At 40.9% G+C, this 23,738-nt stretch overlaps 1 protein-coding gene and 1 pseudogene across 2 annotated transcripts in view; both read left to right on the forward strand.

Annotated features, from left to right (window-relative positions):
• Positions 1-6,109: 6,109 nt before the first annotated feature.
• Positions 6,110-7,518, forward strand: LOC149101626 (uncharacterized; annotated as a pseudogene).
• A 5,025-nt stretch (positions 7,519-12,543) lies between these two features.
• The window catches only part of LOC110043839 (uncharacterized), a 45,315-nt gene continuing 34,120 nt past the window's right edge, over positions 12,544-23,738 (forward strand). The window contains exons 1-7 of one of the 2 annotated variants that reach the window (XM_089275662.1): positions 12,544-12,654; positions 14,937-15,130; positions 15,721-15,792; positions 15,932-16,003; positions 17,552-17,611; positions 17,792-17,866; positions 18,144-18,221. In XM_089275662.1, coding sequence (XP_089131788.1) covers positions 14,943-15,130; positions 15,721-15,792; positions 15,932-16,003; positions 17,552-17,611; positions 17,792-17,866; positions 18,144-18,221 — 545 coding nt within the window. In that variant the 5' untranslated portion in view covers positions 12,544-12,654; positions 14,937-14,942. Of the gene's footprint in view, positions 12,655-14,751; positions 15,131-15,720; positions 15,793-15,931; positions 16,004-17,551; positions 17,612-17,791; positions 17,867-18,143; positions 18,222-23,738 lie in introns of those variants that run through there. The other variant, XM_020749338.2, reaches the window with a different exon arrangement.

Genomic DNA, 23,738 nt, shown 5'->3' on the forward strand with positions numbered 1-23,738 from the left:
GGCTGCCATTTTGTTGACAACCGCAGGCTGCTAGGCTACTCACCATCTACAATAGAAAAGATAGTAAGCAGCGTAACCGATAAAAGAACGTCATTCGTAATAGAAAGTTAGTAGATTCCTGCTAAAACTGGATAAAAACCCGGAGAATTTCTTTAATTTGTTATTCGGATAACACTTTTTGGTAGTTGTTACCTTTCAGTCATTCGAAGAGCGTACTGATTATTTTAAGATCGTAAACATTTCTCCTCCACAATCAATTTAACTTAGACGGTATTGCTTTCATCACGTCAAAGTTAATAGAGGGGAATGGTTATGAAACTCGACAAAGTTCTTTGTTGCATGTTTTTGTTCGCTTTTTTGGCCTTGACGGTGCACAAAACACAGTAGTTGTTTACTCCGTACTGAGGAACCAACCAATCGAAACGCGTTGGTTACGTAATTCATGCATAGTGTATGAGCGCAAAACAAAGGTTTGTGCACTGTCGTGGACCTTCCAACATAAATCTTGGCATTTTTGTTTCCTTCTTTGATGTTTGCGGGGCTTCATAACCAGTCTCCTCTATTAACTATGATCACGTATTACATTTTTATAAAATTTAAATCTTTGCTTGCATCCAAACTGATTCTTCTAAGATAAGTGATAGGGGAGTCTATAGAAAAGCAAAACAAAAATGCTCGAATTTATAGATCCCCTGCTTGTACGGCAAAAAATATATTTTATCTTAAGTCATTCGCAAACATTAAGACATCGAGAGCTCCGCAAGGCGTCGCACTAGTTTGCTGGAGAGATAGGTAGACGAAACGAATCGTTTGGGATAAATGGCCAGAAATGTGACGAGTTTAATTGAAACCAAGGCTGCAAACGAAGATTCAAATCTCTTCAGGTAAGGTGGGGTTAAAACAGCTTTTTGTTTGTTTGTTTGTTTGCTCTGCCGGCTTTTCTTTTGTCGGCGATTCTTTTTTTACCCAAAATAAGGGGAGCCCGTCCCCTGTCCCCCTCTCCTAGATCCGCCACTGTCTAAGGGTCTGTCAGTATTGTCCCTCTCACAAAGCCGAGTCATTTTCTCATAGAAGAAGTAATCGTAGATTAGGGAGCGGGCTCGATATGTTGTGTGGCTGCAGTCCGATAGAGAATGTTATAATGTCTTGACTCCTAGAGAGTAAATTGTGAGTCAAGATCTTTTATGACCCTATTTTAAAACTCTTTGACTCGAAGAATCGGTAAATTTGTGTCGTGACCTCAAATCTTGTCATTTAATTACCGTCACCGAGCTACCTAACTCGGTAGGTGTAACACTTATTATCTTGTTGTAACAAGCCATGATCTTTTTTTGTAGGCTCGGAGGTTTGCTTCATTCCCGAGGGATACTCCCAGAAAAATTGGGTGGGGGTGTGCTGTCCTCTTCCCAAAACTCTTACCCTATTTATGACCAAAATTTGCGACTTTTCCTACCCTATTTATGACCTGATCAAAATTTGATACCCTGTTTATGACCGTTGCGGCTAGCGCAGTTGGACTAAATACGATTTATCATGGGGGTCTTTTGTTTATGGTCTTATCAATAATGATGAAAAAGTAGCTTCTTCTACCCAATTTACGACTAGAGTGCCAAAAACATGCCCTCTTTATGACAAAAATGGCCAAAATCGATACCCTATTTATGACCAAAACGGCTGAAAAACCATACCCTTCGGGGTCGCACATATCTATATAGCCCATATAAGGGAGTACTCTTTTCCCGTCCCACCCCTCCCCTCCCCTGGGTTTCATTCACCGAATACGACTTGTATCACGAATATCACTTATATCTGCAGAAAATTAGTAATAGTAATTGGACCGAGTGAGGTACAATTTTGGGAGTAATTGCGCGAGTAATTTCAAAATCGGATGAGCGTGAAGCGCGAGGCCAATTTTAAATTAAGAGCACGATTACTCCCTGAATTGTACGACACGAGGTCCAATTACTAATTAATCGTATCTATAACAAATTTCGGAATTAAAATGTCTTTTGAGAACTTCTTTTGAGCGAAAACGTCTGTAGCGCTGTCCGTAAGTTTTGAAAACTGTGCGAAACATTGCGAAAGAAGCCATTAAAGTGCGCGTAATTGACGTGCGAATCACGTGGGTATCTAATTACAGGTATGCAGTTACAAAAAGTTCAAACTGGATACCTGTTATTAGACACCCACGTGATCGCGCGCCAATTAAGTGCCAAATAGGCGCGTGGAGAGCCAATCACGATAGAGAATTTTGTTATAGATACGATTAACCAGGTTATTTCATTTACGAAGAAATACAAACAGGAGACAATTAACGGATGAACAAAGAACACATTGTTTCGCTTATCCCAAGAGTGATCAATATACAAAATATGCAACGCAAAATAAGAGACAGTTATATAGCTAAAGACACTTGTTGCCAATCATAAAAGACCTCTCATTAATTGCATTTGGTGTTTACAATTCTGTTCCTTTGGGATTTATGTGAATATTTCCTTATTTTAGTCTGGGTAATCAGGTAGTGATGGGTGAGACTGAGGAAATGCACGCAATTTCACGCGAGTATTGTCAAAATTCTTATAATTTCCCAGGCCTCAAAGAGGAGTAAATCATTTGATTATATCATAGGTGACAAAATTACGATTACAATCGTGGGTGTTTGACTTCTTTATTGTTTCGAGAAATTTCGCGCCAAATGTTACCTTGGCATTTTTTTTAATTTCACATTTGAAATTATGAATTACAAGTATCGGGAGTTAAGCTTGGGGGATTCAAAACACGGAAAAAGGGCTGTGGTACAAAAAACCAGTATACTTTCGGCTAAGATCGAACCCTGCGTATACTGAGACTGAAGAGATTAGAATTCCCGACTGATAAAGGAGAACAGGAGGAAGAAACAGTATGAGCTTATAGGAGATGAGATCAAGTAGTATATAGGGGATTAACCAAATACCATTTTGTACCACAGCCCTTTTTTTTCCGTGTTTTGAATCCTCCAAGCTTAACTCCCTCACAAGTATCGGGAATTAAGCTTGGGGGATTCAAAACACGGAAAAAGGGCTGTGGTACAAAATAGTATTTGGTTAATCCCCTATATACTACTTACAACTTAAGGGAAAGGGGGAGTGACACCAATTGGAAACAAGCGAGCCCGCTGTTATACCGCCCGAGCCGCGATGTCTCGAGCGACAAACATGTGCGCGTGGCTGATGCGGGGCCGGAAAGAAAGCTGCGAACTTTCCGAGGCCATCCAAAATCTCCCTCCAGAGCTTCGTGAGATGATTCTCAAGGAGTACATAGCGATAAAAATAAAGGAAAAAAGGAAACGGGGTGGGACAAGGTACACGAGAATATTTTAAAACTGCCTTTCTGTCAATACAGGGAGCAGATTGTGCCGATGGTTATTTGCTTTGAATATCCGGACTGCTATTTCGAGGTTTGTTGTTTCCTCTGTTTCGAAAGGGAGGGAAATCTTCATAAAGCATCGCTAAGCCGGCCGATGGAGTTAATAGAAGCCAGCCCAGAACACAAGAATTTTTTAAAAGTATGCTCCTGGGATGGTTACAATTGGCACGAGTGGTTCCTTTTTGGCAGGGAGCGTTAGCGAAAAAGGCGGCGACTAACCTTCGTTCGAAGCAAAAGTTTTGTTTTGAAATCTGCGAGTTGCGTGACATTTTTCTCAGAAGACTGGAACCAAATATTACCCAGGCCCTTGGACGAGCAGTACTGAAAAACATGGAGGACAACTCAAGATTTTTTTGTTTGGGCCGAAAATAACGAACCAGAACAGAATTTACCAAAAAAATACGCTCGGCCAACGCGCTGTAAGTTATTTTTTTACCACAGAAGCTGCCGAAGTGAAGCGAGCAGGAGGAAACGAGAAAATAGCAAGATTTGATCGCAGCGTTCGATCGCTCGTAACATGTGATATTCCTTGAACAAGGGCCTCAATCGAGCTCGTTTAAGTTTCCTCTGCTTCTCGCATGGCTTCATCGACTTGATATGTTATCTGTCTGACCTCTTTCTGGCAAACGGGTGTAGAAAGTTCCGTGAAAATAAAGCAAATAGCGTGGAAAAGCACAATCATTTTGGCCTTCAGAAGTGCTGTTGGGATATAATTTATTCATCCAATCTCTAAATATAGCTCAAGCATGACATCATCTCGCCACCTAAAAGCGCGTGCTAATGTGTGAAAACCTGCGAAATTTAGGCAAAGGACAGAGAAGCAACACCACAAGTGATAGGAAAGGCGACTGGATCAATGTATATAGCTTAAGTAATTATACTATTTATCAGCGAGCAAATGATGGTGCTTTTGGATGTGAGGGTGGCCACCTCTGATTCCTAATACGGCACGTACAGGCGCTTGTCAGGGGTATGGGGTGAGACCGTCCACGGTGACAACCCCGGGTGAACCCGCCCCGGCCCAGTGGAGACTGGGGGGGTTCTGAGGTCCCTCGGGACCTCAAACCTCGTCCGGAGGTAAAACGGGGCAGCCGCCTTGTCAGCGGCGCGAAAAAGTCCTAGCCGGGGCTAGGCAAAAGAACAGCCAACGAGCCAACGAGCACCCCTCGACAGGGTTTTTTGTGACCTGTCACGCAACTTCACGCGTGACAGTAACGTAACCCAGTCACGCAACGTCACGCGTGAAGGTAGCGCGGTGTAACACAATCACCTGTTTTTGATAAGACTAAGAGAAAGTTTTGTGTTTTTTCGCTCAAAATTTAGTTCAAATCTGCGGTTTAATCCGCAAGTTTTTTTCTATATTCTTCCCGAACCTGGTCCCGAACCTGGTTTCTTATTTTTTCAATATCTGGCTGGATTGGATTTGTTTGTATTTGCGCAAAGTTTGGGCGTAAAGTCTCTTTAAGTTGGCGATATTTCTGTATTTCACGTGTGATCAGTTGAAGCTCCGTGTCAGAAACCCGATTATCATTCAGAGCTTGTGAGACAGAGCAGTTTATCGAGTCACGCTTTGCAATAGCCAGAGAATGGATTCTCGAGTGCTTATTAACTTTGTGTTCAAGCTTCTTGTTGACAGCGGACAGGCCAGTGGAAACTGCGCCAGATAAAGCGGCTATCCCGGCAACAGGCGCGCCGACAACAATTCCAACACCGGTAAGTGATGTTGCAACAGCCCCAGAAGACAGAGCTGCCGTGACAACGCCAAGGCCAACCACGCAATAGTGAAGCGCTTTCCGGGCTTTTTTGTATTTTTTCAACACAAGCCTGTAATGCTCAACCTCAGCAGATATTTCTTTTTCAATTTTACTAATCTCAGTTAGCCGGAAATTCTCGGCATTTGTCGTTTCGGGAAGGCTTGGATAGAGTCTTCTTTCATTCTCGGCAGGCGGCGCGCTTGGTGGCAACAGATTTGCCGAAGACATTGCGTATATATAGAAATTTAATTTAACTCTAATTCAAAAAGAAGAGGGAAGCCCTTGAAATCAAAGAGTTCGCCATTTTCATCTTTGACGCTAATAGTGATGCTATTTATGAACTCGTCTGTAGAGCAGTCTCGCAAAACCTGTTGCGGAGATGCCTGGTAGCTTACCTTTTCATAAGGCTTCCCTTTCACATCAAACAGGGCTAATACATCTGACCTTTTGCCATTGAACAGATTCCGTTCTGTGTCGATCAAATCACAATGAATGAAATATGTCGTTGGAGCTGTAAACCTTTTTACGAATGTTATAAGGTTCAACTTTCGCCCAATACCAAGCAAACCGGCTAAATCGCGATCAAGTTCAATCGGTTTTCCCCCAAAATTTCTGATTACAAGCTGGCCAGCAGGTTGATTTATTTCTGTTTCCAACTGTTTATACCCATATTTGTCGAACAGACCGTCTATTACTTTTGCCATGCTTTCTAAATTATAATGCCCTGAGAGTAATTTACTAACTGACAAAGCGATATCTTTGTTTTTATCTCCCAAGGTAGCCGAACCTTCTCTTTTCAAAGTGTCCCAGCTGTTGTACAAACTGCAAGATATGAGTTTCATGAAATGTACTTTCGGTATCGGTTCTTCAAAAGATATTGTCCCTCCGTTCTGTGACAATAGTGAGAACAACCATTTTATATTTAACAAACAAAATTGTGTTCAAATAAGATGGCTAATTTGTGGAATGGTCCTGCGTTAAAAAAAGCGGAGGCGGCGAAGAAAAAGGCGTGGACAAACTTTTTAAACCACTTCCCCAAAGTGGTCAAAAGCCGGTTCGTTTCGCAAGGAAGCGTCGACGAGAAAAATAACGTGACCGCGGAGGTGTTTTTCAAAGAAAGCGAAGACTCGTTTCAAAGCGTCTTCGGTTCAGATAGAAAATATTGGAGCGCGGAAATGAAAGAGGCACTAGGTTTGGGAGACAGCGGTGGTTTTCCTTATCAATTGTCGCCGCTCGGTTCAAAAGTTTTATTGCCCATCCCTGCGGTACCTTTCGACGGCAAAGTGCCAAGCTTGAAAAAAATTTTCAACGCCGAAATCCAAATCAATGTCACGCCTGACCAATATTTCACGACAAAATTCCGAGAAATATTTCAAAAAACCAAACCCAGGCACACTTCTGCAGCTGAATCAAAACACTGGTTAGGAGGGCCTGACATGAAATATTGGCCGCAGCAGCTCAACTTCGCGGTTTTCTGCGCGACACAGGGGTGCGGAGTTTCTCGCGAAATCTTTCACAGCGGGATGGATCTCTCCCCGCAGATAAGAGCTTTTTATGTCTTCCACGTGTATTTCACGGTCAGGCGCATTTTGTTCCAGCTAGGAGGTATTCAGAGCATGAGCGCTTTGCCCGGAGACCCGCCTTTCAACCAATACAATAATCATTATGACGTTACTTCGTACAAAAGGATATGCAACGAGTTCGGTATAGACCCCTCGAGCGATTTCCGCTACACGCACGGGGAAAACCACGGTCTTGGAAGCGTTTATGTTTACCTGTCCGGCGCCGGCGCGTCGAAAACCGACTATAAATACCCGGGATGGAACGAATTCAGCGATGAAGGCGGCAAAGCTACTCAAGGAGACTTGATTTATTACATCGAGCCGGGGGCCGCTTCTGATACCCAATCGGACTGGTTCGCGCCAAACACAGCATCAGGTTTGACGTAGGCGGGCTTGGCGCGAATAAATCAGTCGATCGAGGCTTTCGTTTACGGCATCCTGGGCGCGCAAGTCAACGTCCGCAGCAGCATTCTCGGTTCTGGTGGCCGAGCAAGAGAAGCCCAGAGCGAGTTCCTGGTGCTGGCAGAAGACGCGATCACACAGCCCGACATGGCCGCGAGCGTGCAAAGGTATCAGCTCGCGGTGGATCAAGCGAAGGTGAGGCTCAATCTCGCTGTAGCCCCCATGGCCTGGCTCGTGCCCGCGCAAATGATAATAAACACCGCAAGCACAATCGGCTACAACAACAAGCTGAAACAGGCGGTCTCCGGGATGAAACTGGGGGTCAACAACGAGGTAAATCCTGGCACAAAAAAAGCTGGGCTCAAACTCATGGCAGACGGCCCGTCAAAGATTAACCCTCCCAACAGCCACCCGTCCAACCCGATACACAAAGCCGCATCAGCCGAATCAAGGAAACCAGCTCCGTCCGAAACTCAACAAGTGGCACCAACTGCGCAAAAAATAGAGCCCGAGGCTCCAGATAAAACACCTCAACACGAAATAAACAAAACAGCGGTAATTGTCGGTGTAGTCGGATTATCGGCGCTGCTGTTCATGGCTTGGCGGTAAGTTAACGCCGCTTCTTAAAATATTCTTCGAGCAAAAAGGCAACCACGGCAAGAATAAGCAGCCAGGTGTGCTCGGCCAGAAACCCGACGACTTGGCCGGCGGTTTTGAATAGGAAGCTCACAATCGACCCAATCAGCCCGGGCAGCAGAGAGCCAAGTTTCGCGGCAATATCTTTGAGGCCATTTCCCAAAGCTTTGCCGGTGGCTTTCAAACCTCTGGTGAGAGCCTCGATGACAGCTCCGATTGTGACCCCGGCGGCGAGAAGAATAGCGGTCAATGTCACGCCATGTTTTTTGAAGATTTCTTTGACCCTTTCCAAGAGAGGCCGCCCCCTTTCCCTTTCCGTAATCTGAGTTTGCAAACGCGCGATCTCTTTGTTTCTTTCTGCCAGTCTGCCTTCTGCGGTTTCTTTTTGGGAAGGCGAGGCATTCTCATCTTGGATGATTGCCTGGTCTTCCTCGTTTTGGCCCTGCAGCTCGCTCTCCTGCTCTTTCAGGTCGTCCAAAGCCTTTGTGCTGTTCAGCCTTTCTTCGACGGTATTTCTTTCACTTTCTTTTGCCGCGAGGCTTGCTCTAAGTCTGTCGACCTTTGCTTGTTCTTCTTCTTTGTTTTTTGCTTGTTTTTCGAGCGCTGCCACCTCTTTTTTTGCGTTTTCTAAATCTGTTGGTAAATTCTTTTGCAGTTGCTTCTGCCTGCGCAGTTCTGCTCCACGTTCAAAATTGGACCCCTGCTCATCTTTAATTGCATCAATCTTTGCCTGGGTTCTCTCTATTCGTTGCCTAAGCACACTCGCAGTTCTGGCACAGCACACACACACACACACACATGTATAGTGAGGGTTCTGGTCACAAGCGAACGCAACACAGTGCAAGCGTAACACAACTCCGAATCTTCAGATGAGGAGTTGTGTTACGCTTGCACTGTGTTGCGTGAGTGCTGTGCCAGAACCCTCACTATACATGTGTGTTGCTGTCATTCAGAATCATTTGTTCTCGATAGCGCGGGTAACATTTTGGACATCCGTGGAAGGGGCAGCCGTGGCATTGGAACACAGTCCTCGTTTCGTGGTTGTACCCGTCAACAGGAGAGACCTTCATTTTTCCATTTCCTCGCAGAAGCCATCTCTCGCCCCCATGCCCGCACATTGCGTGGCAGATGTGGATCCCCAGTCGCTTCGCTTCCCGCTCCAGCCACAGAATCGCTTGTTTCGATGCTGAGGCTTTTGGGTACATCGCTTTCTCGAAGGCCGTCAGTGGCGCTTCCACTTTTGTCCCTGGGCAGTATATTGCCGTTTTTCCCGCGCTGCAGGTTTGATGGTGGCGTTGCAGATGACAAGATTGTGTGAACCTCTGCCCGCAGTGTGTGCATGCATAGGTTTTTGCCAGCTTTGCGATGTCTTTTATCAAGAAAGCGTGGTCTTCATAGATACCTATCGTCAAAATCTTTTTGAGTTTGGGGTTCGGGTTTATTCTGAGGTGCCAAACCACTTCTCCGTTTTCCAGACGCCCAGGCTCGTACACACGAATTCCAAGCCAAGATGCGACGGGTGAGCCCTAATTCAGATGGGCTTCGACCTTTTCCAACTCATCAAGAGAAGTTTTTGCGAAGTTTTCTGGAATGGTCTTGAGTTTGTAGAAACTCTTGGTGAGACTTCGGGCTTCTTTTGTGCAACGGTCTGTGCGCGCCCCTCGGTGCACAGCGATGCACCGCCATAGGCACAGGTTGTCGTTATACACGTCCAAAGATACCATCGCCCGGCTATGGGCAAAGTTGCGCAGCCAGTCAGGCAAGGGCCCTGTTCCCACCAACGGCTTCCTGTCAATCACAACCTTCAGGTCTACGTTGAAAAAGGCTTCGAACATCCACTTTGTGTTGGGCCTGTCGACTTTTTCATTGTCGAGACGCAGTTCTTCCTTGCGGTTAAGCCATTTTTCCGCGTCTTCCAGTTTGTCAAACCACTGTGAGCCCTTGGGGTTCGAGAAGTACACAATAATCGTTCCATCCTCAATGTTGCGCAACTGGTACGCGAAAACGTGCCTCAGATAGAACGACGTGCTTACTGTTTCACGTATCCTCGCCATAAAGTGTGGTGTGAGGTTTCTCCCCAGACCTTTGATGAAGCGCCAGCGAATGAAACGCTGGCCTGTAGTCTCTTCCCCTTCTTTCTCTGCGTCATCGAACAGATCCAGAATCTCCTTCTGGTAGTCTGTCACTGTTAGGGTTTTCCGCGCAGGGAAGGGGTCGTACTCCCTCAGAAGCGCTTGCGCTTTTCTCGACTTTCTTTCCCGTGGAGGGGGTCTTGGTTGGTAAGGTTTCGGAAGTAGAGGCTCTTTCAGACGCGCCTGCGCTTCTTGAGAAATAGGCTCTTCCAGCACGTTCTGGGTAACCTTTCTTGCCTCTGGCGCGTTTTCTGCGAGAAGGCGATCCGGATACTGCAATGTCGCCGGATCTATTCTTGCCAGCTCTTCTTCCAGGGCATACCTTTGGTTGGTGGAGGACATAGTGCCTGGCGGTATAACAAAGACCCCCATTTCTCCAATTGGGTTGTCTTTAGCTCGAGCAAAACGAGAGCGAAAGTTTTCTTCGCTTTTTCGCGCTTCCGAATTAACCACTTACTTACTTTTCTCCCCCCGCAGCCCCTGCATAACCTGTAGTCGCACAGAACCCCGACCCCGCATACCAGACATTTGGCCGGCATTCGCATTCCTTTCTTCAACTGATAGTTGTGCTGCTTGCAATAAGCGCCGACACACCGCTTTCCGCAGCTTTCTTTCCGGCCCCGCATCGGCCCCGCGTACATGTTTGTCGCTCGAGACATCGCGGCTCGGGCGGTATAACAGCGGGCTCGCTTGTTTCCAATTGGTGTCACTCCCCCTTTCCCTTAAGTTGTAAGTAGTATATAGGGAATTAACCAAATACTATTTTGTACCACAGCCTTTTTCCCGTGTTTTGAATCCCCCAAGCTTAACTCCCGATACTTGTGAGGGAGTTAAGCTTGGGGGATCAAAACACGGAAAAAAGGGCTGTGGTACAAAATGGTATTTGGCTAATCCCCTATATACCACTGATCAAACTTTTGATGAAAGCAATTTTTATTTTGACAATGGTGGGAGAACATTTTTATCGATTAACTAACTGATTGATAAAAGCAAATTTTGATTTATGACTGAGCTGGAATTGAGATCAAAATATTAGAAGTATCTCACCACAAAGCCTTGATATTTTGATTTCCACTCCTGCGGGAGGTACCGCACCACTTCTGACAACACTAGACCAGACCAAAAGGCAATGGGCGATTGCAAACAGTTGCTGACTTCTTAACATCGCCATTGTTTTAAAAATCCAAGGGCTGAGAACAAAACCTGAGTAGAAATTCAAGATCTAATGTTAATCAAGGAACAACTATAAAATATTCACTGTGGCAAAGTAAGATCCATGTTGATTTTATCCTTGTGTTACGAAAAGGAAGTATTGTTTTTGAGTGTGGTTTGAGAGTATAAGCGGGCTCGCAATTTGAAACCGAAACGTAGCGAGTAGTCTTCATTTTCACTATACCTCCCCTCTGGTTAACAAATCTCTTATCATAGCCCATATCATCTATCAACCGATTTTCAAACCAGATTCAAAAGCAAAGGCAAAGAAAGCTTTAAAGCTAATAAACTTGTTGCTGTTGAATGCTTTATTTTAGTGGTCAAATCGCTTTAAACCTACACCCAGCTATTTCTCAGGGATGCCACTTGAAAGAAAAGAAACAAATATTTAACATGAACATAATAGGATTAAGAATTCCGACTGGTGGAAGGCACACCGTATTTACATGCGTGGCTGAGCAGTTGAATTAGGGTCTAGCGAGACACAACTCCTGTTTAGTGGTCAAAGCAGGACTGGAACCCGCTATCTCCAAATTTCAAGTCCGGAGCCCTAACAACTCGGCCATGCTGCCTCCTTTTGTAGCTCAAGAAAGCAGCCTGTATATCTGTCAGATACAGCTGTTTCCGCGGTAGGCACTTGGGGACTGGTGTTATTTTGTTTTTGTTTTTTGTGTGTGTGAAAGCTAAATAACAGGATTCGCGTATTCCTACTTTCAATTAGTAGTGGTTTCAATAGTTATGGACTGCCCACTGTTTCTGAATGATGAGAATTTCAGAGAACGTTTATCTTAAGTTTCCTGGCTGTAGTGATCCTAGCGGGTACTTATCCCCCCCCCCCCCTCCCCTGGAACTTCATTAAGTAACGGTACGTAAAGTGGTTTCGTTTCACCAACACTTAGTCACTGCTGAAATGAACTTCACGATTTTTGGAATGTTTAGCCCTGAGACTGATTTTGGTGAGCTTTACTGAAACTCCAAGACGATATCTACAGTTAGAGAATGCTTAAATTAACTAACTGGTTCTCTTATCCGTCACAAAATATACATTCCTAACCATGAAAACCGCAGGACAATACCTACCTTAAACATGCAAATGTAGTTTGCGATGAGAATTCGATACCCATTCTTAAATGAAAGAAAAACTTTAACAAGCAGGAATATTTCAAAATTATCCTTATTATCCATTTATGGAAATTTAAACACAATAGTAGTAGTGGTAAGTATTAAATTTAGCCATTTGCTCAATTTACTTCGTAAAATCATTTAAGATAAAGGAGCGTATTGTGTGTTTCCGGCGAAATATTAATTTTAGCCTTCTTCGCAAGTCGCTTACTTGTCAAGAACCGTCTGGAATAACATCCGTACTTTCGATCCTCTTTCGAAGTCTTTATTTCCGCGTCTGTTTTCATTAAAGACAGAGCTCACTCTGAATTTTCCCTTAGTTTAATTCTGAAATCGTGCGGTTCAACTTCGAGTTGATCACAGGCTTAAATTGGTCCACAGCGTATTGTAAAGACTGCTGGATTCATACCCAACCTACGTTTTTTTCAGGTGAAATTTTAATGTTGCTACATTAGTAGTTATGAAGTAATATTGATTTGATTTTTCATTTACAGATGAGTTTGAATAACCGATGAGTTTCCGATGAGCCTTGTTTTTGCATATCAGCTCAGGTTTTCATTTTGGGCGGGAACGTGTTTATCGCATAAAAGATACATTTATAAAATCCTTTGCCTATGGGTTATCGGTTGATTTTTCATAATCTTTTTTTAAGAAATGGTAAACATCCACTGTGTTAGTTAACTACGGAGTTTCCTTCCCAAGGATGCAACTGAGAAAAGAGAGATGCTAGGAAGTTAGCGTTTTAAGACAAAAATCCAACTTGTTTATATTTGTCTGCTTCGATTTTTTGGAACACTGTTTTCTTCTCATACTCACTCAGGTTTTTGTATGTTAAAATGAACTCTTGAGAAGTTCATCATTCTTTAGCGTCAATGAACTTTTCATTAACTTTAACGAAAACTTTCTTTGTCTTTTAAGGACGGGAAGTGCAATGCAGATGTAACCCTCCTCCTCAGAATATATAAAAGATAGTCTTTATTTCCGTCAACGTTCCTAACAGTAAAATCTCGGTATATGTAATCGAGGCTCTGTTATGACGAACACATTCTCCAAATCGCTTGGTGCTTCTTTACGGTGTCGGCGTCTCACTGTATTTCACTTTTTCGGCTTATTCCATGTCATTTACCATACGGACAACCTTTAGTAAACTCGAAACCAAAAAGTTGGAAACCAAGACCGAGAAGTAGAACTGACGACCACAAAGTCCAACTAGTCAATTCAACAGGCAATATTAAAGAGATAGAGCTTTTTGACCAAGGTTCGTTATCCACATCTGTGACCGAAATGCCTTGAAGGTTGGTTAAATTAATTCGCGGTTAGGAAACTAACCATTAATATAAAAGATTTAAACCTAAAGGAGACTCGAAAAAGCACGCGGCGACTTAATTTTTACTCTATTCGAGACTGTGACAAAAGTGGCTGCGTCGGCGCCTCGAGTTGACAAGTTATTTAATTAGTAGAGATCATTGTAAGAAGAAATAAGCAAGTCGTTTGGAACAAGGAACACGTTTATATTGTATATTTGATCAGCGGTAACAAGCTATTGAATTCTGTAAACAGCAGATAACATCTCTTCGCATATGCTAGGGGTTATTTCAAAAAAATATATACAAACGCAGTCACTCTAGCGTTCTTTGCACTAAAGAGGTGAAGTACTGTTACACGAAACATGAAACTAACTTTTGTCCCCAACAAAACTGACAGCGAAGAATCACACGGCATTTAAGGTGGATCGATATAGTTTTTTCTGGACCATACCTAGCATTTCCAGTTGGCGTTTGCCTTACTCTGACCAATGTGGAAATTACCCAGTTTTTGGAGAAAGATTACAGTTTAGTTGAATAATTTTTTTTAGGTAATCGATATTTCCATGGAAACGATAAACCAAAAATATGATAATCGGTAAAGCATGAATTTTGTACGAACCATTAAATGAGATTTTCGCTCTATCGAGCATACCTTATGGGGAATCGTGGCTGAAAAGCCGTATAAGTGTCAAAGTAAATAAAGCTCCTCAACGGATTCCGGAATCTTAAGTTGATATCTCTGTAACTGATACGAAGTATTTGGTTTTCACTCATCACCTGGACGTCGTCATGTTTACTTTATGGTAATTTATGACGCCATTGCGCATGTTTTAATTGTCCCTCATTTTCCTCGCTGCTTCCGGTTTGGCCGGTTGTCGATGTCACGAGACGGTGATCTGGGATGTCATGGTAGGGGTGATAGTTCTGAAGCACCATTCAGGCTTTGCTCCATCAAACCATCTTCCGCGTCCGTAAGAGCGCAGTACGAAGGTGGTTCTGGTGTCGTGTCGTTACCATATGGCTTCACTAGGTCCGCCCGCCTTCAACAGTGCACAAAAGTACTTGCCTCACCCCACCCCAACCCGGGTCCCTTCCTCGCCACACGACTGTTTAATTCAATGATATTTATTAATTATTAAAGTTTATCCGCTGGCACTAGCAGCGATTTAGTGATTTAGAGGACGGCAGACCTTTAAGTCAGCACAATAGGGCACTGCTCTAGAAAAAGGTCGACCCGAGTTTCAACAAAGAATAATTCTTTATTATTTTCCCCATAGCATTGAAATTTGAAGGTGCGCGCTCTAAATGTGCAGCCTTAATGTATTAGCTTATAGTGCGAGTTCTAAAAGGCGAAAAGAGTCTCGAAGTAAATTTCATTTACCGAACATTTCTTTCTTTCAGCAGATAGCCATGGGTTCTGTCGTGATTTTAATTCGCGTGATCCAAATTATCTTGGTCCGGTGGCTTGCGGTGACGGGTGAAAGTGTTTGTCAAGAAGACAACTGTTTCTGTGCTTCTTTTGGCAAGACGAGGATAAAAGTTAAATGTAACTTTACTAGGCACGTACCGAGTGGGATCCCATCAAATACCGCGCTGCTGTAAGTTTGATGTTAATGAAACTTTATTAAACACAGATCGATTACAAAAAAAAAGAAAGAAAGAAAAAAAGCTACTTGCCCTAAGAAAAAAACAAACACTATGAACGTACTTCACTTGCAATACACTACTTATAGATAAAATTCCTTATTAGGATTTAGACTGCCAACAGGAGAATTGTCCATTGCTTTCATACAATTAACTCGAGCACATAACAACTACAAGCAGAAACGTTAAAAAGAAACTATTTATAATACTTACAATTGCACAGCTTAGATTCCTTACTTTACAAAGCATTGATTAATTACATTACGTACAAAGTTTTGTTTTAGAATATTACTTACACTGTTTAAACTATTTAGAGTCTTTACTGAAACTTCATTAGGATAGAGATTTTTCCTCAGGGAAGCATTGAAGCTCAAGTGGCTTTACACGCAACGAGCGTGAAAACATTATGGACTGGATGGCATATCTAAAAATTAGGATTAACATGAGAATATGGCCTATATGGGGATTAATTTTCTTAGTCTTCATCCTGTAGTGTCTCAATATATTCTCACTTCCTTGACAATGTGTCTGCTTGTTCCTTTAGAAATCTTTCGGGATGTTCTTTGGATTCCATTTTTGAAGACTCGTTTAGAAATCTTACGTTACTGAGCAAACTGTAAGTAGAAATTATACCAAATTCATTATTTGACCGACTATGCTCCTTACCTGACTAAACTATAATCTGAGCTAAGGGTAATAATTTAAATCGTCACATCTTTGAGTTGACTAAGTTTTGCAGTCCAATTCTCTTCCAGGGACCTTTCAAGGAACTTCATTCAGTTTATTCCACCGAATACCTTCCGGAATTTGACGTCACTAAAGATATTGTAAGCAAAAATTTTTCATCAAAAATTTCAATGTGATAGCTAGTTCACTAATATATCACACGTTTTTCTCGAACAATACATGAAATGATAATAAATGGTAATCGTTGATACAAGTAAAATTAACAATTTACACCACGAGTGATATTTCAAAATTGCTCGAGCCCTTAGGCACGAGTAGAGTAAATCCTTAAATTGCAAGAGCTTTCATACCATTTCTTATTCTAATATAAAACTGCAGCAGAGTCTGAAGAACTTTACAATGGTTCCTACAATGTAGAACCTTGTTGTAGTTTTTATCTGTTTTATTAGATTCAACATTTCCGCGGATTTTATATATAGAGCAAAAAGTACAAGCCCTCTATATTGTTCGACTGAATATTAAGCTACCACTTTCCATATATAGCCTTAAGTGCCCTGCGGGGCAGGATGAGGAATGAGCATGAGCACTTTCCTTATAAATGTATGAAAAGTTTCGAAGGAAAATTGCTGACCTTTGTAATTGCGACCTTTGTAACGCGGTACCGTAGTCAGCAAAACGTATTAACGAGAGGATAACAAGAGAACTATATGGAATACGAGTGTTCTTCAATTTTCCTCTATACGAGGTTTCATTCTGAAACTTGGCCACATCACTAATTTTGAGACCTTCTTTTTAATCTTATCGATTATTTTTCGATTAGGTAAAAATTGCAAAAAAATTAGGAATCTAAAACGTGTTGAAAATTCCACCGCAAGGAAAGGATTTCACCCGCTTGCAGGCGCTTTCGCCTTATGCCAACCACAAAGCAGGCCACACAAGAGTGATTTTGGTGCACGTGATCGAATATGATGTCAATTTATTTTTATCTCGTTCCATTTTACTCCTCGGAAGGGTTTGGGGACTGCTCTCGTCGCGCTCGTTTGCTGAAGCACGTTTAATAAGTTAAGCAAACACCGTGAGCAAACAACTTTCTGGCGTAAATAAGGCCACCAGCGTGACGTTTATTTTTCTCAAATATCCTATCTTAAAATAACAAACATTTGATGATATCTTCAGCAAGGGTGGGGCACGAAAAAACCGCCACATAGACAATCAACTCACAAGGTATTTGGCTGGAGCAGGGGAGGTGGAGGAAAACCTGAAAGTTCTTTTATGCCTGGCGTTGCCGTTGAATGGCGAGGAGGCCGAAATTAACAGTGCACGCAATCTAAGTAATATCAGTGCGCCCGCCCACTTTCATCTGATTGGAGGTTCCTAAGTGATCTGCCATTCCTGCTCCACCCAAATAACCTTGACCTCTATTACCAACAGTCAAGAAAATGGCTCGATATAAAATGACATTATATGTGCTGCATATGTTTGTTTTTTATCAGCAAGAAACATCGCTATTTGTCTTAAGCAAAATTATTTTGCGAGAGAGAGTAATTTAGCTTTCTGCTGAGCTGAGAAAACATCACCGAAACGAGTCGCTTTTTGCAGATTGTCATTCAGTTACTTTGCAAATCTGAAGCTCTCGCAGACTGTTGCATTTGCAATAAGCATGTTTTGTTAATATTTTTTCATCTCAGAAATTTGGAAGACAACCGCATTACAGGAGGGTTTCATCTCCCAGAAAGCGTGAAACAGATGTGAGTTATAATATAATTGATGATATAAAGATATTGTTTATTTGTAATCTATGGGATAAACAGTATCATGGACAGTAAAGGCTCCAAGAGTAAAAACGATATTTTTAATAAACTGTATGCTATGACAACAACAACAACAACAGCAACATATAACTTATTCATTATTTACCTTTCCCTCAGTTTTCTGGCTTACAACTCGCTCCTTTCTGCTGACTTGAATCTTATTCTGAAAGGATTAAAACAGCTTCGCGTCATGTAAGTGTTTATTTTTTTCTTGAAGATAAGAAAAAGAAGGGGAAGGCTGATGGAATGTGAGAGGAGAGAGGTCAATAGATGTAAGGCGGAGGCTAGAGGGCTGATAATTTTACCAGTAAAAAACGGGCTAACGTTAAGCAAAAATAAATTAAACTTATATGTGAGTATTTCTTCGGATTTTTAACAAAAAATGATATCTTTAAGAGTTCAGTAAATGATATGCTTGCCGGTTTCAAGCCTCGTGAAGCTTCTTGTTCACTTGGATAATTCCTTACAGGAATATCGATTGGAATGAAAGGATAGGACCAACTCTCTCGTCAGATGTTTTTGCTGGTTTTGTCAAGATGGAGCGCCTGTAAGTTTAGATCTGCATACGGATGACATATGGCTGCTGTGAAACTGTTGAATAGAGAGCTAAGTATAGCGATTCCCTATTTTTAACATAGTTTAATGATTTTACTTTATAGTAAATAAGTGGCAGCGTTCTTGGTTTCCATGACGTCGCTTAATTTACCAATTTTAACTCGTTCTACCTGGAACTATGTAAGGCATTTACCCAACTAATCATAAAAATTACAATTTCCTCGATTGTGATTGCTTTAAAAAACTCCTATTTTCCACAAATTTACTTGCCAAGTTGTTATCGGACAGTTTGTTATTGGACAGTTTGTTATTGGACAGTTCAATAAACCAATCACATTCAAATTTGTAGTTTAAATCAACCAATAACATTCAAAGATGTAGTTACGTGCGTGCGTGCGCGCACTTGCTTTTGTGTTTTTGGCGCCTAATTGCAGGTAGGAGGCGCGTTGGCTTTAGCATGTTTCCATCTCCTTTGTAGGTATTTTAATGCAAGTTTTCCTTTCTTTCATAACTTGGCTATTCTTCTTTTCTCGGAAATTGTAATTTTTATGATTAATTGGTAATATGACTTCGTGTCGTCCAATTCGGTCTGTAGTCATACTCGTGATAAATAAATGGGACTCCCGCTGCTCGATCGTCCGCTTTTGTTATCACTCTTATGATAACCGACCGAATTAGACCACTCAGTCTTATTACCATTACTTATTTCTTGATTTATTGTTCATGAGGGATGACCACATGAAGCTTGTTTCCAAGAAGACAAAAGCTGGCTCAGTACTATCATTTTTATAATTCTTTTTTCAGCTCCAACCATAGACAATGTTTTCTTCTATCGTCGCGATTGTGCCAGGTTGCGAAAATGACGACATCGAGCGTCTTCACACTTAATGAGATTTGCATAGCTAATCATATGATTTCCAGTGCAATTTGGAATAAACAAGCACGCGCATATTTTTCAAACGCTAACAATTTGTAGTCTTTGGAAAATTTACTTATTATTATTATTTATATATTTATTCCAAATTGTAAGAGGATTTGATGAATGTGATCATGTGATTACTTGTTAACCCTCGGACGTACAAGGGGGATGGATGTCCCCTTCCTATAAGGTTTTTTTAAAGTTTTGAACAGGCGATTTGCACTAATAGCTGAAACTTTTAGTAGCTGTTCCTTCATTCTCTGTCTGAATTTTGATATGTTAGTTGTGTGTCCATCATTTTTGACGTTGCCATGGCACCCATCAAATTCTATGTAGTTCTGACTAATAATCAGCTTTTTTGAGATCATTCTGTAGTTTTTCCAGTTTTCTTCGTCAAATAGCAAGAATTCATGATTCTGTACATTTAATAATCGTTCTGGCTTGATTTTGTGTTAATTTCTTTTGTTTCTTGACTTTTCTAAAAAAATAGTGAAATCCAAGTTGGCGGATCCAAGATGGCGGGTCATTACCAACAAAAATGGTATCATCTCGTAGAGCAAGCTCAGGGCTATGTATTATTTGTTACCTTCATAAGGATTCGGTTGATCTTCGGAGGTGCTCGGGAAACGTCCAATTACTTTCGGCTATCGTCGTAAGGCTTTGCATACACTTCGTCCGCCTTCGAAATACCTCGGATTACCGTCGGTAGTCATGAGCGGCTTCATACTAACTTCGGATATCTTCGTTACAATTTATAATTTTCAAATTTGCACCGGTGCTACATGAAAACTGCACTCCTTTCTAGCCAATCAGAAGTGAGTGATGTTTTCAAGAGTATTATTACACCAATAATATTTGAACTAGCCAAACATATTGAATAACACAAGGCTGCGGTATGATTACACCGATAAGGTCACTGTAGGCAATATTATTAAGCGAAACCAAATTCCAGATTAGTTATTGTGAAACAAGAATGCGAAGAGCGTTGCTCATTTGAATCAGGTAAATGTAAAGGAAAAACTAAAGGAATTAGGTAACGACAAATTTCAGAACGGCACAGCCGAAAATTCAGCAGATTAAAGAGTCTGTTCTATCTTTAACCCGACATTTTAGAATTAGCACAGGTTATCGTATGAATGTGAGTGCAATTATGAGATTACACTAGGAGTGATATTTGAAAATTCTCTCAAAATTGCACGAGCTTTCAGGCGAGTGTAATTTGAAAGAATTTTGAAATATCACGAGTAGTAGAAATGCTCGAGCCTTCATACGATTACTCATTCATTATAAGACTGGGAAAATCACGAAAGCGCGCGCGTTAGTTTGCAGTGCAGTGAAAATTAAAAATTAACGATAAATTGTGCTGCTCTCAGCCGATCATGATGAAGCAATTTTCTCAGTTATATAATAAATTTAGGAACAGAAGAAAGAAAACAACCCCCTTGTTAGAAACAACTTGATTGAGGTGCTGGCTACCCAAAATAACGTGAGTTAAAAACGTCAGCCAGCCAATTTAAAGAAAAGACATTTTACATGTTTAGGTCAGGGACACAAACAAACAAACAAACATAGACACACACATAATAAGAGAATAAAACAGGTTAAGGTGATAACGAGTAGACTAAAGTTCTTACATTGCAAAAAGAGGTTCTTTACTTTCAAAAGATTCTAAACTTGAAGAGAAAGAAAAATGTAACACGGTTTTAGGGCTGTTACATTTCTCAATGTGTTTTGAATTGGAGTATCTAACTTTATTGTCGGGAATTAATGTAGGTTTAAATTCCCCCAAATCGAGAAAGGAGCTGATTTGTCAGGAGCAACAACGATTAGTGGTAGCGTTGGGCGTTAATGAGAGATTTTTCGGAAAAACCCCTTCGTTTCAAAAATATAGCTGATAATCCCTCATTCTACTTTTATCAATATATTTGTAAAACTCGCTGTCTACCTTCTTGAACTCTGCAGTTATTTCAAATAGCCAGCCCACCCTCTCGCTTTTTTTTTTAAAATAAGTTATCAAATAACTGTATGTTGCTCTTTCCTGCTAATTTATCAAGCAACTTCCGGAGTTTTTGTAGAAAAAATTAAAGTTTGTTTAAAAAACAAATGTGAGGATCAGGAGATAAATAAATATATAGCTATAAAGTAATCAAAATGTCATATCATGATAGCCTTATATGGGTCGTTTTTAGTGTAAATTGGTTTGAGTAGAATGTGGCAAAGAGAACTTTACTACAGACAAACAATTAAAGAAAACTTTATTTTAATCTCTTGAGTGAGAGAGTAAATCATAAAAGCTGGTGGTGGGAAAACGTTGCCCGCTTTTGCAATCGATAAGATAACTAAAACGCTGTGGCTATGCAGTGGCGGATCCAGACCTTGAGATAAGGGGGGAGAGGGCGGTTTTGTTTTGCTTACCCTGCCAGCTTTTCTTCCTTCTGTGATTTCTTCTTCTGTTACCCAAAATAAGAGGGATCGGACCCCCAAGCCCTCCCCTAGATCCGCCACTGCTATGTGACCGGCAACCGGTCAAGGTTTTAAATAGACTAAATGACCGGAAGTGAGAGGAATCGAGCCCGGGTCGCCCGCATTGCAAGCGATACTCATTATCATTTCGCCACCGAAACCGACTGTTAGCTTTCGGGATTTTTTAAGTAAATATAGTATCACCCTTACCATTATTGAAATCTAACCTTACACAGGCTAACCGGAGTGCTATTCAGGCTAATCGGAGTGCTTTTTAGGCTAAACTGCAAAAACGCTTTGACTGCCGGCCTATTAGTTCATTCAAAACCTTGACCAGCTGCCGGTCATTTAGACACTTCGTAGATAATATTACTGACGTAGTTAATTTGTTTCAAGATTGTTTACAAAATTTATTTCTTATTTATTTGTTTTTTAATTTTTAATTTTTTTATTATTATTTTTTTTTATTTTTTATTGTCTTGCAATAGCTACAATTCTTACACAACTAATGACACTTACAGTACTAACATTACTTACAAAATTACGCGTTCACAGCACTGTGCATTAATTACTATACTTTAACATCTAAATAGTACAGAGCTGTTCAAGATGTAGGGGAATTCACAAGATTGTAACTACAACTATATCAGAGGATACATTTTCGTTAATTGATATTTATCTAAAATATTTTATTATAATTAATTGATATTTTCCAGATTGTACTTAAGAGATAATTTATTGATGAATTCGTGCGTGTAAATGCCCTTACTATTGATTTTGTTTGAATATATGTAATGGCGCATAGATAGGGTAGTGTAGTTAAATTTTTTGATTATTTTTGTTTCTTTGGAGCTAGGAATAATACCGAACAAGAGTTCCTTGGTGGTAGGGGAGATCTGACAACAATTAGCTTCGTTAAACCATTGTGTAACTTTTTTTGCAAAGGACCTGGTAAACGGGTATTCAATAAAAGTGTACTCAATAGAGTCCTTACTCCACAATACAGGCATTCGTCATCACTCTTGATGCCGAATACAAATAGTTCTTTCCTAGTTATTACGATTCTGTAAATTAGTTTGAACTGACACTCTTTTAGCCTAGTTTCCTTACAAATATTTTTCGGTGACCTGAAAATACTGGTCCACGAATCCTTATTTATAGAAAGATTTCACTCCAACGTTTGGGGCCAGTTTGATCATGGGTGTGAGTCTTGGAGAAAAGCAACTTATAGCAATGTCTTGACCTTGCCGTGCCAAAATTAATTTGTGCCGATTCATTCAGAAGACAAATAGTGTCCTTACTGGTAAAGAACGATTTGTTAAAGGTGTCAGGTTGCTTGGCTATGGAGAGGAGGTGCTTAGGAATGGCGCTGAGCACTTGATAATATTGTAGAAAACTGGTTTTGCATGAATATTTAATGGCGAATGCTTGAAAAGGTAACAGAATATCGGTTTCATCTAAAAAATTCTTAATAGAAATGATACCCTTCTTGAACCAATCACTCCAAAAAATTGGTTTCCCGCCAATAAGTATTTCTTTGTTGTTGAATCATATTATATCTTGTTTTTGATAATAATCATAGAGATTTTTTAATTCATTAAAATTATCAAGAATCTTCTTGTAAAAAATGGTAAATTGTTGAAGTGTTTTGTATCGTAGTTACACCTTAAGAGAAAGTTTAGGCCACCCATTCTCTGAAAGAAATGGTTCGGGATGGTGCACCAGTTACTTTTATCCGATTTTATCAATCTAGGGATTCATGCAAGTTTTAAGACTTTGAACATAATATTTGTGTCGGTCATGCGTATTCCTCCTCTATCTTGGTCTTGATAAAGACCAGATCTTTTTATTTTATCTTTTTTGTTCCTCCATAGAAATCTAAACAATTTTGTTTTCTCTAAATCCACCGTTCCCCTCAGGAACTACAAGGTTTGAAACCGAATAAACTAATTGTGATAGGCCCAAGATTTTTAGTATCATTGCTCTTCTTTTAGTTTGGAGTTTCCAAATATTTTGGCGAAAATTAAGTTCGTTATTTCCTTTTTCATCGTAAGAGAAATGGATCCCAAAAATTTTCACTGGGCAATGAAACCATGAAATATTTAGGGGTTTGTTTTTATTATTCAT

This window comes from Orbicella faveolata, unplaced genomic scaffold (assembly GCF_042242905.1).
Source record: "Orbicella faveolata isolate gen_17 unplaced genomic scaffold, um_ofav_v1 contig_37, whole genome shotgun sequence".
Classification (NCBI taxonomy): domain Eukaryota; kingdom Metazoa; phylum Cnidaria; class Anthozoa; order Scleractinia; family Merulinidae; genus Orbicella; species Orbicella faveolata.